Here is a 16,870-nt window from a genome sequence, read left to right on the forward strand (position 1 = left end):
AATACACATGTTAAAAATACATTCTTTGAAAACCGAAATAACTTATACAGTGTTGTTTCTAAAACAAGATCAATCAAATTGATCTTATTTGAAGGATTTTTAGATATTTTTACAGGAAAACGATACAAAAATTATTATCAAGAATACAATTTTTGCCCTAATGTCAAAGGCATTAGGCAAAACATGAATTTTCTTTTAAAAAAATATGATCGTGTCTGGTAACATGTGCATGTAAAATGGCTAGAAATAGCATATTAGCTTAGCATAAAGCTGACAATTTACACAAGGTTTATTTCTATTTCTTCTGCTTACTTCAAACTTACTGCTCTGTCTGTTCGTATGAATGTAACCCATCATAAGAAAGTGTTTCACCACTGTTCAAATACACTTTGGATCGCATCATTTATATGTATAAATGTTTTCCTGAATCTGAAAGGACTAAATATTAAGATGTGAAAATATTAAAGGACTAAATATTAAATGAAACAAATGACAATAAAATACAAAGTAATCTCTTGAGTAATCAAAATAATTTTTGAATTTAACTGTATTCTAATTACCAGTTACTTAAATTGTAACTTATTTTGTATTTTAAACACATTATCCCGTTAAACTAGACCAGGGGTTCTCAACCTTTTGCAAGCTGGGCCCCCCCAAAGCTGGTTCATTGCAGTTGGGGCCCCAGTGCCCCCCTCCCCGCCCCATGCTTTATTGTTGTTATTATTATTATTATTATCATCATCAGTAGGCCTATTATCATTACTAGGCTATTGCTATAATTAGGAATTGGCACCAGACCTCTCATTTTTTACAGAAGCTTGCTGGTAGGTGATGCTAATGTGAGACCTGAGCCTGCTTTGCCTTGCAAAGATCCTCAATTCTTGGCTCAATGTTTGATAAACATAGCCTCAAATCATCCCCGATTTGTGCATGATTGCGGTATTTCGTTTTGAGTGCAGTCATTTTTGAGAATCCTGCCTCACACAAATATGTCGACGCGAAAGGAAGGAGAATCTTCAAGGCGACGTCACAGAGTTCAGGGTATTCCTGCATCAATGCTGCCCAGAATGACGAAAGAGGGCAGGAGCTAAAGAGTTCCTTCAGTCTACTGTCACTCTTCAGCTCAATAAGCTGTTCCTGCATATCAATTGATAGCTTGTTTGCTGTGCACACAAACGGATCTCGAACCCACGCAAAAGAGCTGATAATCCTCTTTAAAGTACGTCGCAAATAGTTTTCTCATTGCTGACAGGTGCTCAGACGCTGATTGAAATAGGGAGGAGAAATCGTGTGACGTGCCTGCATCAGTGATAAAGTCTGCAAGGCTGGGGAACATGTCGCAGTTTCCTCGACTGATGCGGCCATGCCAGAGGTCTAGTTTTTGTGTGAAGGCGTGCACTTTGTCTGCAAGGAGCAAAATGTGAGTTTCGCGGCCTTGCAAAGACAGGTTGAAATCAAACAAATGAGCGCCGTTTTCTAAAGTCTATGAGCGCAGCACACACAAATAAACTAAATTGACATACTGCAGTTCAATTTCAAAATGTGGTGTTTTTATATTTATAACATTTGAATACAGTTCAGCAACATACATCACACGACCTGACGACCAAGAGAGCTGACAACTGACCATCACTTAATTTACCATCACCTCACAATTGAAAATGTGACACTGATTTCATATGACAGTTCAACAAACAAGTTAATAATATTAAGTCACTTACATTTTAGACGAAATAATGACTGTTTTGGTCTATTTTAGCAGCGAAAATAGATCCGATGAATCCAAACAAAGATCACAGCATAGCCATAGCGCACCTCACAGCAATACTCAATCGTGTTTTGAATGATTCAGTGTTGTGAACGAATCGGTTGAGTCAAAGATTCAATGACCCATTCACAAACATCTGTCTCATTCTTGATGAATCGGCCGTTTGAACGAATCGTTTGAATGAACGACGCAATGACTCGCTTAATGAAACCGCTTATGTTTATCACCTGCATTTGCACTCACTATCGACAAACCAATCAAATTTGTTCAAAACTTTTTTTTTTAAATCAGTCCAAACACATTTTAATTTTTATTCAGGAGTTATGTATATACAAAACTATAATTTTTTATGACAGTAGTTTAGTGATAAAAAAAATGTGCCCAAAATTTTTTTTTTTCCCTTCCATCGTAGCCTACTCCGGGGGGGGCGCGCCCCACCAGTTGAGAACCACTGAACTAGACCATATATATTGGTCTTGTTTCGAAAGCACCATATCTTTTCAGCTGAAAGAAATAACCTTTTACAAACAGTGGAGAGTGTATCTTCCTCCTCTGTTTATGTGCATGTATTGTATGAGTGAACAATGGCAGTAATAAATGTTTAGTGGACTTGAATCATCTCTTTCTCAAAATTATGAAAATTATGTTGCGGTTAAGAATAGCTCAGCTGTATTTGAGCCTCAGAACACCCCCCATATTCCATCAAATGCAGTAGCTGACAAGCACTTTAGCTCACATGCTCCCTCTTTCTTTTTGTCACACACTTTCACATACACATAAATGCGCACCTGTTTATAGAGACCGGCCTTTGATGCTGTCGCTGGCACCACAATTCAGAGAAAGGCAGAAAAAGAGATGGAGGGTGAGAGAGTTCTTTCATAAGCAAAAGAAAGGCAGACAGTGAAATAAGGAGAGATGAGTGCACTCGTTGATTGGTCTGAGGCATCGTGCTTAATCATATGGAATATAGCATTCAGAGTGTATGTCGAGAGTAATGGGCTTTGATAGATTGAAATCCTAATTAAAGAGTCTCCAACAGGCAAGTCCAGCACTGGGGACCAACTCAGCTGGTGTCATTAGCATAGACGTCATCTGGGGGCACTATAGAGAACTCTCCTTTTTGTTTTGTTTTTTGCTTAACTCTTTTTGTTCTGTATTTCTTCAGAGATCTCCCTCTCCCACACTCTCTTTGCATCTCTCTTTTTTAACCACTCTTGAATCCAGGATTGTGAGAGTTTTTTATGTCTCTGTAAAGGTTAAATCAGGAGACAGGAACAGTGAGACAGGTAAGGCCGTTTATTTCCTCTGCCTGTTACAGCATATGCACTTTTCCTGTGCGTTTACTCAGTACAATGACATTGAAAATAAACATAAATTTCCGCAAACACTCAGCAGAATACACAATATCGACAGATGCCAACGCTATACAATAGACTCATTCTCTCCCTTCCCTCTGCAGGTGGCGAGGGTGGTTTTTATCCGCTCTCCCGATGCTCACTGGAATTAAAGACAGGTGTTAGTCATAATTTAGCTCAGGTGTAAGTGCCCTTACCGCTTCTCTCTCTCTCTCTGGATGGGTACTTGACCACGCCCCTGCTGCCACATACCCCCATCGCCGACCAGATACCACCGGGTGATCCGGGCATTAGTATGCTTCATGCGTTGGAGCCATTGGAGTGGGGCGTGATCCGAGCAGAGGGTGAAGCACCGGGTGCTCCTCCCCCTCCACCACCTACGAGAGTACTGCCCCTAGCCCTCTGTCTGAAGTGTCCGTCTGTAATAGGAAAGGGGGAGAGAAATTAGGTGCATGTGAAAGCGGCCCCACATAAAGTACGGCTGTAACCTGCGTGAATGCCTGTTGGCACTGCTCCGACCACTGGAGCCCCCTTTTTAGTGAGGTCAGTCAGCAGGCTTGTGACGTCTGAATAATTAGGCACAAACCTCCTGTCAGCCAGCCAGCCAGCCCCAGGAACTGCTTCACCCCCTTTTTGGTCTTGGGTCTCGGGCAGGTCGCAATCGTCACAGTCTTGTCAATTTGGGGAAGCACCTGGCTGTGGCCCAAGTAGAACCCCAGATACCATACCTCTACACGCCCAATTGCGCACTTCTTGGGGTTTGCTGTGAGCCCCGCCCGTCGCAACGATCTCAGGACCGCCCTCAGATTTTGCATGTGCCGTTGCCAATCATTACTATAAATTATCATTTTAATTATATATAAATATAATGAGGCCACGGCGTAAGCCGATTGCGGATGGAGGATACGGTCCTTGAGGCGCTGAAACGTAGCTGGGGCCCAAAACAAACTGAACAGAAGGGTCACAAATTGGTGTAATCCGAACGGTGTGGAGAAGGCTGTTTTTTCGCGGGAAATTGGTGTCAAGGGATCTGCCAATAACCCTTTCTCAAATCCAATGTCGAATAAAATCAAGCAGAGCCTAACCGATCGAGCAACTCATCGACGCGGGGCATCGGGTATGCGTCAAATTTAGACACCGTGTTGACTTTTCTGTAATCCACACAGAACCATATAGACCCATCGCTCTTGGGGACAAGAACAACCGGGCTGGACCAATCACTGTGGGATACCCCCATATCGAGCATCCCATCTAATTCTTCCCGAACAATTGTCTTTTTGTGCTCAGGCAAGCGATGGGGATGGCTATCTACCACCACTCCCGGTTCGGTCTCGATGTGGTGCCGGATGAGGTTCGTACGACCCGGTAGATAGGAGAACATGTCCGCAATATCTTGTTGCAACTTAGCAAACCCTGCGAGCTGATACGGTGAGAAGTGGTCTCCACAAGTGACCGGAATGTTATGAATAGGTTTTGTGTTTACCTCCGGCCCGAGCTCCGCCCTCTCTGGAACTACCATAGCCAACATCACAGGGACCGCCTCCCTCCATAATTTCAGGAGGTTGAGGTGATATATTTGGTGTTCGCCCCCTCTATCGGTTCGCTTTACCTCATAATCGAGTTCCCTGACTCGTCGTGTGACCTCAAAGGGACCTTGCCACTTGGCTTGATGTGGGGAGTAATACGAGTACCTTATCTCCCGGTGTAAATTCCCTTAGCTGAGTACCCCTGTCATACAGTCGGCACTATCATTCTTGAGCTTGGAGCAAATTCTCATGTGTTAGTTGCCCCAGTGTGTGGAGATTTGCTCTAAGATCAAGAATGTACTGAATTTCATTTTTGCTATCTGAAGGTCCCTCCTTACAAGCTTCACGGATGACGTGAAGTGCATACAGCAGCTCGAATGGGGAAATGCCTTTAGAGGCTTGCAGGACCTCTCGTACTGCAAATAACAGGGGGTCGAGCCATTTATCCCAATTTCTAGCATCATCGTACACAAAGTTATGAATCATGTTCTTAAGGGTTTTATTAAATGGCACCACCAGGCCATCTGTCTGTGGATGGTAAACGCTGGTGTAAATGATTTAATACCCAATAATTCATAAAGCTTGCATAGTGTACGTGACATAAAGGTTGTGCCCTGGTTGATGAGGATTTCTTTCGGAATCCCCACCCGGGAGATTATTTTGAATAGTGCCTCCGCAACACTACGTGCTGAGATGTTTCTCAGAGGCACTGCTTCCGGATATCGCGTTGCATACTCCACTAGGAATAATACAAAGCGATGTCCGTGTCCCGAACGCTCTATTGGTCCGACAAGGTACATGCCAATTCTCTCGAAGGGGACCTCGATCAGTGGGAGGGAGCGCAATGACGCTTTTGGGGTGGCCGGTGGATTTACCAGCTGACATTCACGTCAAGCCGCACACCATCTGCTGACATCGCCGCCAATACCTGGCCAATAAAAACGGGGTATTAAGCGGTTCAGTGTCTAACATTCCCCTTGGTGACCTGCCATCGGATTATAGTGAGCCGCTTGGAAAACCATTTCCCGCCGGCTCCGCGGTATTAGGAGCTGGTTTGTATTTTCCTTTGTTTGAATGTCCTGCATCACTCTATACAACCACTCATTTAGAATTGTAAAATAGTGAGTTGTTGACCATCAATCACTCTCACTTGGTCAAAGGCGTGCTTGAGGGTTTCGTCTCACAACTGCTCCAGACGGAAATCGCCTTCGGGCAATCCCCTGAGGATGGGAGGGTCCGCAGCCCCGATGAAGACGGCCCAGGCTCCGTCTCCCCTGCCAGAGCATCGCACATATCACATCTCATCGATTTTGTGCAGGACACATTCGCACACATTCCTTTCAATACATTTCAAAATTCAGGCCAATTACTCCCCAAAATCAACGGGCTCTGGGGAGAGAGCAGAGTGAGAGGGAGGAGGGGAAAAACAGGGGAAGAAGTGAGAGGAGAAGAAGAGGGCTCTTCCGTCCTCGGGTATGCCGCCATATGGTCCTCTTCCAGTCGGACAGCTTCCTCCAGCGACGCCATTCCCTTTGGCAGTTGAAGGATAAGTTGCTGGTCTAGCACTCCCACGACATCGTGGTTCCCCGCCAGCAGCCATTTCCGGCATGTGTCTCGGAGCCACTGGGAAAAGGCAAACGGGCGGTCGGACCTCCCCATCTTCAGGGAGCGGAAGAGCTGCAGGTATTGCTCCAGGCTTTGACTCACCTGCTGCAGGATGGCCTTCTTCAAATCATCATAGGCCAGGAGGTTAGCCACCGGCAGTTGTTGGGCAGCAAGCTGTGCTTCCCTGGACAAGCACGGGAGGAGCCTGGCCGCCCATTGATCACGCGGCCAGCTCCAGACCTCAGCCGTCCACTCAAAGAGGTCTAGGAAGCAAACTCCGGATCGTATGCCGATCCTCTGCTTGAGCACGCATGATCTCGAAGAAGTGCTGATACTGGTCCTGGCGAAGCTCAAGCAGGGATTGTTGGTGAGACTGGTGAAGGCTGGCGAGGGACTGGAGGATCTCTGTCGGCTTTGAGGACTCCATATGGCGTACTTCGGTTCCTGGGTTTCGGCACCAGTGTAAAGGTTAAATCATGAGACGGAACAGTGAGACAGGTAAGGCCGTTTATTTCCTCTGCCCGTTACAGCATATGCACTTTTCCTCTGCTTTTACTCAGTACAATGACACTCAAAATAAACATATATTTCCGCAAACACTCAGCAGAATACACAATATCGACAGATGCCAACGCTATACACTAGACTCGTTCTCTCCCTTCCCTCTGCAGGTGGCTGGGGTAGTTTTTATCTGCTCTCCCCATGCTTACTGGAATTAAAGACAGGTGTTAGTCATAATTTAGCTCAGGTGTAAATGCCCTTACTGCTTCTCTCTCTCCGGACGGGCAATTGACCACGCCCCCGCTGCCACAGTCTCATTCGGCAGAATGTTTCTTTTCCTGTTTCTCTTTTCTGTCCAATTCTTCCCCTTTGTTTCCTTGCTGTGCTATTTATTTTCACACTTTTCTTCCCTTATCTTCCTGCCTGTTGACGTTCTGGTTTTCTTATATATCTGCCTCTCTCTCTCTTCACTATCTCAGTGCTGCCTCTTAACCCCACTACCGCCCTCTCTCTTTCCTTCTCCAGCAAAGTAAACAAAGTCAATTATAATTTCACACTGTATAATTATATTCCCTTCTGTGTAATCTTTAAAAAGCCTTTTAATTCTCCCTCTTTCTAAATGCTCTTTCAAAGCAGTGCTTGAAAAGAGCAACTTGCATGGAAATCAAAGTCAGAGAAAGTGTTGCATCTTATACACAGTTTAAGTTTTCACAGTTTACAGTACACAGCCTTCTTAACTAATGCATTTCCTTTGATTCTATACATGCTTGGAAATGCAAAAACACACATATTAAATATCACATTCATGTTTTGCATTGTTGTTTTATTGTTTTTACAATATGACAGGCTAATTGTTCGCACATTTAGAACAATAAATGGGTGAGATTATTCCCACCTCTCATAATAAACATGTCAAATGGCCTATTTGTTGCAGAAAACTGTTAAATGTGAAATGTTTTTGACAACCAGATGAGCATAAAAAAAAAAAAAGGATAATCTTTATGTATGTAGTAAGATACCCCAAATTCAAAGTCACTATATTTTCTCAATTATTAATTTGGCAAGGTTTCAAAGTATTACTAATTAAACAAAATGTGAATTGCTGCATTGAAATTATTGCTTGGTGTGCCAACAACAAATACAGGTCCTTCTCAAAAAATTAGCATATTGTGATAAAGGTCATTATTTTCCATAATGTAATGATAAAAATTAAACTTTCATATATTTTAGATTAATTGCACACCAACTGAAATATTTCAGGTCTTTTATTGTTTTAATACTGATGATTTTGGCATACAGCTCATGAAAACCCCAAATTCCTATCTCAAAAAATTAGCATATTTCATCCGACCAATAAAAGAAGTGTTTTTAATACCAAAAAAAGTCAACCTTCAAATAATTATGTTCAGTTATGCACTCAAAACTTGGTCGGGAATCCTTTTGCAGAAATGACTGCTTCAATGCGGCGTGGCATGGAGGAAATCAGCCTGTGGTACTGCTGAGGTGTTATGGAGGCCCAGGATGCTTCGATAGCGGCCTTAAGCTCATCCAGAGTGTTGGGTCTTGTGTCTCTCAACTTTCTCTTCACAATATCCCACAGATTCTCTATGGGGTTCAGGTCAGGAGAGTTGGCAGGCCAATTGAGCACAGTAATACCATGGTCAGAAAACCATTTACCAGTGGTTTTGGCACTGTGAGCAGGTGCCAGGTCGTGCTGAAAAATGAAATCTTCATCTCCATAAAGCTTTTCAGCAGATGGAAGCATGAAGTGCTCCAAAATCTCCTGATAGCTAGCTGCATTGACCCTGCCCTTGATAAAACACAGTGGACCAACACCAGCAGCTGACATGGCACCCCAGACCATCACTGACTGTGGGTACTTGACACTGGACTTCAGGCATTTTGGCATTTCCTTCTCCCCAGTCTTCCTCCAGACTCTGGCACCTTGATTTCGAATGACATGCAAAATTTGCTTTCATCCGAAAAAGTACTTTGGACCACTGAGCAACAGTCCAGTGCTGCTTCTCTGTAGCCCAGGTCAGGCGCTTCTGCCGCTGTTTCTGGTTCAAAAGTGGCTTGACCTGGGGAATGCGGGGATGTTTCTACTCCAGACTCAGTCCACTGCTTCCGCAGGTCCCCCAAGGTCTGGAATCGGTCCTTCTCCACAATCTTCCTCAGGGTCCGGTCACCTCTTCTCGTTGTGCAGCGTTTTTGCCACACTTTTGCCTTCCCACAGACTTCCCACTGAGGTGCCTTGATACAGCACTCTGGGAACAGCCTATTTGTTCAGAAATTTCTTTCTGTGTCTTACCCTCTTGCTTGAGGGTGTCAATGATGGCCTTCTGGACAGCAGTCAGGTCGGCAGTCTTACCCATGATTGCGGTTTTGAGTAATGAAACAGGCTGGGAGTTTTTAAAAGCCTCAGGAATCTTTTGCAGGTGTTTAGAGTTAATTAGTTGATTCAGATGATTAGGTTAATAGCTTGTTTAGAGACCCTTTTCATAATATGCTAATTTTTTGAGATAGGAATTTTGGGTTTTCATGAGCTGTATGCCAAAATCATCAGTATTAAAACAATAAAAGACCTGAAATATTTCAGTTGGTGTGCAATGAATCTAAAATATATGAAAGTTTAATTTTTATCATTACATTATGGAAAATAATGACCTTTATCACAATATGCTAATTTTTTGAGAAGGACCTGTACATTCTTAAGAAAAAATTCAATGTTACATTCCCAAAAAAGCTAAAAAAAAAAAAAACAAATCTGTTTGGCTTCTCTCCAGAAAGAACAGCACTTTGATCACACTCTTAAGGAAAAAAACAAATAGAATTAATTATCGCAGGTTGCTTCTTAACAGAATATATTCCCATTGGCTAGTTAGAAAGAGAATACATTTTTATGGGATAAATAAAAAAAGAATATATCTGTTCAGTTGAAATGGCAAAACTTCTACTACTCTTACTTCTTAAGAGATCCTCTTTGATGTAGTCTTTGGAAGCAAAAGGCAGATGCATAACAAAATTCAGTTTAGTAGTGACCTGCTGGCTGTACTTATCCTGGTTATCAAGCTACTCACCAAATACACAAATAAATGGACAAAAAATGTTAATTTGGGGTAACTGAAATAGTTTTCTTATGTTAAAAGAGACAGCAGAGTGATACAAGTGTCACGAACCCCGCTCCTCTGCCCCATCTCCGCTTCCGCGAGCACGCACACATGCACTCCGCGAGCGTGCTCGCTTCCCACTCCCTCGCTCCGCCCCCTTGAACTCGTACGCTCTTTTTCCTCCCTCGGGCTTCCACGCCTGGTTTTGCTATTACGAGCTCTCGCTCGTAAACTCTCTCCCCCCTCTGACTCATGCTCGCTTCTCACGCGCTTCAGCCAGAACATTATGACCACCTGCACTCACGCGCTTCCTATCCCCACACATTGTATACACCTGCACTCAGGGGCGTCGGACTGGGGGGGTAAAGGGTACCGAGTACCCAGGGCCCGAGGCAGGGGGGGCCCCTTAGAAGTCAGTTTTCTATACATACATATTTGGTACGGGGGCCCAGCAAGATGGTTTGTACCCAGGGCCCAAAATTTGGTGCTACGCCCCTGCCTGCACTCGTCCCTATCACCTGTCATTGTTTACACCTGCACTCGCCCCTATAAATACACTATCCTTCCGTTTGTATCCCGTTGGTTATTGTATTTAGTTCCCCGTATCTTTGCCCCGCTAGTCTCGTCTAGTTTTGCCCCCCCGCTAGTCTCGTCTAGTTTTGACCTCTCTACTATTCTTCCTCTTAGCTTGCCAGCTCCCCTAGTTCCCCTGTCTTTGCTCCCACTTGTTATACATCCTGTTTACCCCGGCTTTTGACCCTCGCTCCCCTCGACTACTCTCCCGGATTTGCCCCCTTTACTCTCCTTGATTCCCCGGCTTTCGACTCTACGCTTTCCCTGACCATTCTTCACTGGATTGCCCTGTTTTTGTACTGTTGCCTGCTCTTATACTAATAAAAGCAGTTTTTCTCCGACATTGTGACTGCCTCATCTTGTGTGTTTGTGTGCGGGTTACAAAAAGAAACATAAAACTAGGACATTAAAATGGTTGCATGGGACAGCAATCAATTATACAGTTCAGTAGCCATTATAAAATATTTCATTATTTACTAGGCACAATTAAGCATTCCAGAGAGGTGTAAGAATAAAATAAAATACTTCCCTTAGTGTTGGTTGGAATGGAAGGTAACAGTTGTTTAATTCTTAAGAGTATGTTAATTAACAGTTTAGTATGTGTTCCATCCAGGCAACAACAGAAAGACTAGTGAGGTCATGTTGTTTTACAAGGTTCAGATCTGCACTATGGAGCTTGGTGTTTGTTGGTTGTTAACTGCTGTTTTTATATATATATATATATATATATATATATATATATATATATATATATATATATATTATTTTTTTATTTTTATTTTATGTTATGTTTTATCTAACCTTAATACTGCCATTGCTGACTTTCAGGTTGATTTGTAGTGGGTTTGTGGGGAGGAGAGTCTGCAAGCTGTTTCAAACGGATGGAACATTTTGTATTTTAAGTGTTAGTTGAATTGATTTGTTGGGGCTTTAGGCAAAATAACATTACTACAGGCCAAATTTCAACAGACAATATTTAACACATTATGCTTTTGCACTGTTTTTGGCAGATGCAGTGTGATGCAACTTGAGTGGTTAAGGTTGAGAGAATTTGCAACGAGTAGGTGTGGCATTTTAAACATCATCCTATGAACTGGGAATACTTGGTAGATGGAGATTAATTCACTAATACTTCCAACACAGCTACTCCAAATTTTAAATTTCACATAAACATGTTATAACATAAAAAAGCACCATTGATTTTAACATTCTGAGAAAAATATATTTCCTGAACCCCTCAACACTGATACAACTGATAGCAACACTGTTGCTCAATTATGAACAATTGTTACCAGCAAATGAACGTTTAGTGTTGTTGTTTTTTGTTGTTGTTTAGTTTTTTTGTCAAATAGACCCTCATCGTGGATAATAAATGTTTTTATTTCGTTATTTTCATTACTAACGTCTGAAGTTCAGATAACAAACTTACATTTTTTAAAGTCAAATTAAGACAGCAGTGCCAATGTTTTTATGTCTCAGCTAAACAATATGATGACATTCATAACAGTCTGAATAATCCTTTTATGTGTTTTTGTACCTATAGTACTCTTTTTAGCCTCTGCCCTCAGATTTACAGAGAAAATGAACTCTGCAGGATGCATGCTGAAACGTAATTTTTTTTCTTGGTGTTTTCTAAATACTTTTACCCAAAACAAATTACACTACACTTTTTGAAGGGATAGTGTCCCTGAGGTTAAGGGGCACAATGAAGTCAAGTCAAGTCACCTTTAGGTGTCTGCTTACTCACTTTCTTTATGTTCTTAGACGTATCCTCTTTAGTACACAATTGCCAAATTCATTCAAATGATCTCTATCAACAGATGCAGACACATCTCCAATGTGAAATCATCCAAGCCATCCAGCCATCCCCCAATACAATAAAATCTTTTCTCTTGGCCTATGACAAAGATAATAATACATAAATACAATTGTAAATCTAAACATAATAACAATAATGGAAAAATATACCATGACTTCTACAACAGTTATTGTCTGAGTCATAATTTGATGTTCCATTACAGTATGTTTTCATAGTTTGGATATGAACTTTATTACCACCTGCTGGTGGAATGCCCAAACTGTGAATACAGGAACTGAGTTTAGACTATGCACTAATAACAGAAGAGCTTCTAAAACGTCTTAGCACAATGACCTATTTCTCAGTAAACTTATATGTGGGAATTGGACATTCAAATTGGGAGAAAAGGGGAGAAAAATCTAAATCAAAAAAGTCCCTCGCATTTCTGTTACCTGAGTGCCTTTGAAGTCTTTTGCCTGCCAGGAACAGCTGTTCGTCCATGAGACTGAATTCTCTGCTGTAATGCGAGCTCATGCATGACGGAGTGCAGCGTTTGGATGGAAGTATAATATGGAGAAATACGCTGATTGACGCTACATTGCTTTTAAGCCGGAAGAACAAAATGGCTCAACAAATGAAAAAATAACCACTTTGTCTTTAACAATAAACATACTAAGTGCCATCAATGTTTTCAATTATGTGCAACCTGAACTTTCTGTTAACATCACAAAATATATGTTTTGGGGTTTCAGGACCCTTTAAGATGTGTCCATCTGAGTCTGCTGCACTAATTTTCAGTGTTTAGATTCCGTTTGTCAATCAAATAGCCACCTTGTTTATCATTTCCGTCTGGACAAGTTTTGGCCATATTAATTCTCTCAACAAAAAAAAAAAAAAAAACCTGTGTGAACAAGTTGTAGGTTTTTAGCTCAACTGTACATTTATATTTACGCATTTGGCAGACGCATTTATACAAGGCGACTTACAGTGCACTTATTAAAGGGACAATCCCCCCGGAGCAACCTGGAGTTAACTGCCTTGCTCAAGGACACAATGGTTTTGGCTGTGGGGATCGAACCAGTGATCTTCTGATTAACAGTTTTGTGCTTTAGCCCACTACACCACCAGCACTACAATCTACACATTTTTACATGTGGTTAGACGCATGAATCCTTATTAGTTTGCTGTGTGGACATCATTTGACTTTGCTGAGGCTTCTATATCTTTCATTCCATAGATATCTTTAATTTTGAAAACACTTTGCCTATGTTTACATGCATTTAAGGAAACAGCATTCTGAAACATTGTTTGAACACAAACACAGCCTTTTAAGGGATTAAAAAACTGTTAAGAGAAAGTACTTTATCATACACAGTTTCTTTTTGAGATGACAGGTTTTTCATGTTTATGTTAACACATAAGTAGCGTTTATGTTTTTGAGAAGTGCGCATATGCGTGTGTGCTTAAGTACATCGAGAGAACCCCGAAGTCTGATGAGGAGGGAAACCCCCTTGCAGCCGATGTATCTGTTGCATTACACAGTGCATGCATTTTTCCTGACCTCAGCAGCTTTCTTTAATTAAATGGCTTTCTGGTGTATGTGTAAATGATCTATTATAATTTAATATTTGCAGAATTTATTACTCCATTTATTATCCCCTGTGTAACATTATTAACGACAGCTCTATAATGCTGAACCAATGTGGTTCAAACAATGGATGTATGACATACAGTGAGGAAAATAAGTATTTGAACACCCTGCTATTTTGCAAGTTCTCCCACTTGGAAATCATGGAGGGGTCTGAAATTGTCATCGTAGGTGCATGTCCACTGTGAGAGACATAATCTAAAAAACAAAATCCAGAAATCACAATGTATGATTTTTTAACTATTTATTTGTATGATACAGCTGCAAATAAGTATTTGAACACCTGTCTATCAGCTAGAATTCTGACCCTCAAAGACCTGTTAGTCTGCCTTTAAAATGTCCACCTCCACTCCATTTATTATCCTAAATTAGATGCACCTTTTTGAGGTCGTTAGCTGCATAAAGACTCCTGTCCACCCCATACAATCAGTAAGAATCCAACTACTAACATGGCCAGGACCAAAGAGCTGTCCAAAGACACTAGAGACAAAATTGTACACCTCCACAAGGCTGGAAAGGGCTACGGGGAAATTGCCAAGCAGCTTGGTGAAAAAAGGTCCACTGTTGGAGCAATCATTAGAAAATGGAAGAAGCTAAACATGACTGTCAATCTCCCTCGGACTGGGGCTCCATGCAAGATCTCACCTCGTGGGGTCTCAATGATCCTAAGAAAGGTGAGAAATCAGCCCAGAACTACACGGGAGGAGCTGGTCAATGACCTGAAAAGAGCTGGGACCACCGTTTCCAAGGTTACTGTTGGTAATACACTAAGACGTCATGGTTTGAAATCATGCATGGCACGGAAGGTTCCCCTGCTTAAACCAGCACATGTCAAGGCCCGTCTTAAGTTTGCCAATGACCATTTGGATGATCCAGAGGAGTCATGGGAGAAAGTCATGTGGTCAGATGAGACCAAAATAGAACTTTTTGGTCATAATTCCACTAACCGTGTTTGGAGGAAGAAGAATGATGAGTACCATCCCAAGAACACCATCCCTACTGTGAAGCATGGGGGTGGTAGCATCATGCTTTGGGGGGGTTTTTCTGCACATGGGACAGGGCGACTGCACTGTATTAAGGAGAGGATGACCGGGGCCATGTATTGCGAGATTTTGGGGAACAACCTCCTTCCCTCAGTTAGAGCATTGAAGATGGGTCGAGGCTGGGTCTTCCAACATGACAATGACCCGAACCACACAGCCAGGATAACCAAGGAGTGGCTCTGTAAGAAGCATATCAAGGTTCTGGCATGGCCTAGCCAGTCTCCAGACCTAAACCCAATAGAGAATCTTTGGAGGGAGCTCAAACTCCGTGTTTCTCAGCGACAGCCCAGAAACCTGACTGATCTAAAGAAGATCTGTGTGGAGGAGTGGGCCAAAATCCCTCCTGCAGTATGTGCAAACGTGGTGAAAAACTACAGGAAACGTTTGACCTCTGTAATTGCAAACAAAGGCTACTGTACCAAATATTAACATTGATTTTCTCAGGTGTTCAAATTTGCAGCTGTATCATACAAATAAATAGTTAAAAAATCATACATTGTGATTTCTGGATTTTTTTTTTTAGATTATGTCTCTCACAGTGGACATGCACCTACGATGACAATTTCAGACCCCTCCATGATTTCTAAGTGGGAGAACTTGCAAAATAGCAGGGTGTTCAAATACTTATTTTCCTCATTGTAGATACTATGGTTTTGGCTTGCTAATTTCTCCAACAATGCATCGTACTGTGGTGGTTAAGCAGTTAAGCAGGAAATGCGCCCCTGATGAACACACATATTCCTGTCACACACATCTCCAACTCAGCATTGATGACATGCTATGGCCTATGATGTAGTCTTACTCAGTCCCCCTTCTTTCTCTTTAACAGTTAAACAGAAAGGACAGCTGGAGAAGGAGAGTGGTCTGCGGATTCTTGAGGCTGGACTGAGTGAAGTAAGTCAGAGGAAAGGAGTTTTTCTATCTCCCTCCCCCCCACCAATAATGGCAGGCATCCTCCGCTCCCAGTGTTCAACCCCATACTGAGCATGTTTTACTCAAAATCTGTCCCTTAACGATATGGTTCTGTCTTATAACATTCTGTCTTATGTGTTTCCAAATGCATGTGACTTTTTTTCTTCGGCTGACATTTACTTTCATTGTCATTCTTTTCCATAAAATGGAATGGACATTCTGCTAGATAGTGACAACTACAGGATTAATGAGTTCACAATATTGCTAAACTAGTATGTTATGCTCTACTAGCAATGTTATCTAAATTCCATTATCCTTGCTGTTGGCTTATTATTTGAGTATTGGAAGCAACATCTACATTTATGCATTTGGCAGACGCTTTTATCCAAAGCGACTTACAGTGCACTTATTACATTGACAATCCCCCAGAGCAACCTGGAGTTAAGTGCCTTGCTCAAGGGCCCAACAGTGGCATCTTGGTGGTGCTGGGGCTTGAACCCCCAACCTTCTGGTCAGTAACCCTGAGCCTCAACCACTGAGCCACCACTGCCCCCGATTATACAACAATAATTTTAAAGTTCTCGTAATGTAGTAACCTTACAAAAACGTTCTGTGGCATAATTGGTACAGTAAAAGCACAGTATCTACTGTAGATGGTAATTCCATGGCATCCTTACCATATATACCATGGTACTGTATGATTATCTTATTCATATACATTACTATGGCATTTACATGGTCTTCTAATGTACTTCAAAGAATACAATGGCAATCCTATGGTACATTCTCCAAAACAAACATGGTAACATCATGGTACTTTTTGGTACTCTTTTTAGTGAGTGTAAAATGCTCTATTACTGTAAATTATTATAACATTAAACATCAAAAGCCAAATCTTATAATATAAATGCCATTTATATTAGATTTATTTTATAATGTAATATCAATAGTACCTCCTAATAGCACTATTACCTCATGAAAATGCAGTGTTTGTGTTCAATAAGTGTGTGTGTGTGTGTGTGTGTGTGTGT

General features: G+C 41.9%; 1 protein-coding gene across 3 annotated transcripts in view; it reads left to right on the plus strand.

The window, feature by feature from the left end:
- LOC127627403 (receptor-type tyrosine-protein phosphatase N2-like) overlaps positions 1 to 16,870 on the plus strand; it is a 301,164-nt gene that overhangs the window by 194,709 nt on the left and 89,585 nt on the right. For all 3 annotated transcript variants that reach the window (XM_052103780.1, XM_052103859.1, XM_052103942.1), the window contains one exon: positions 15,757 to 15,821. In XM_052103780.1, coding sequence (XP_051959740.1) covers positions 15,757 to 15,821 — 65 coding nt within the window. The remainder of the gene's footprint in view (positions 1 to 15,756; positions 15,822 to 16,870) is intronic.

The sequence above is a fragment of the Xyrauchen texanus genome, chromosome 1, assembly GCF_025860055.1.
Source record: "Xyrauchen texanus isolate HMW12.3.18 chromosome 1, RBS_HiC_50CHRs, whole genome shotgun sequence".
NCBI classification, from domain to species: Eukaryota; Metazoa; Chordata; class Actinopteri; order Cypriniformes; family Catostomidae; genus Xyrauchen; species Xyrauchen texanus.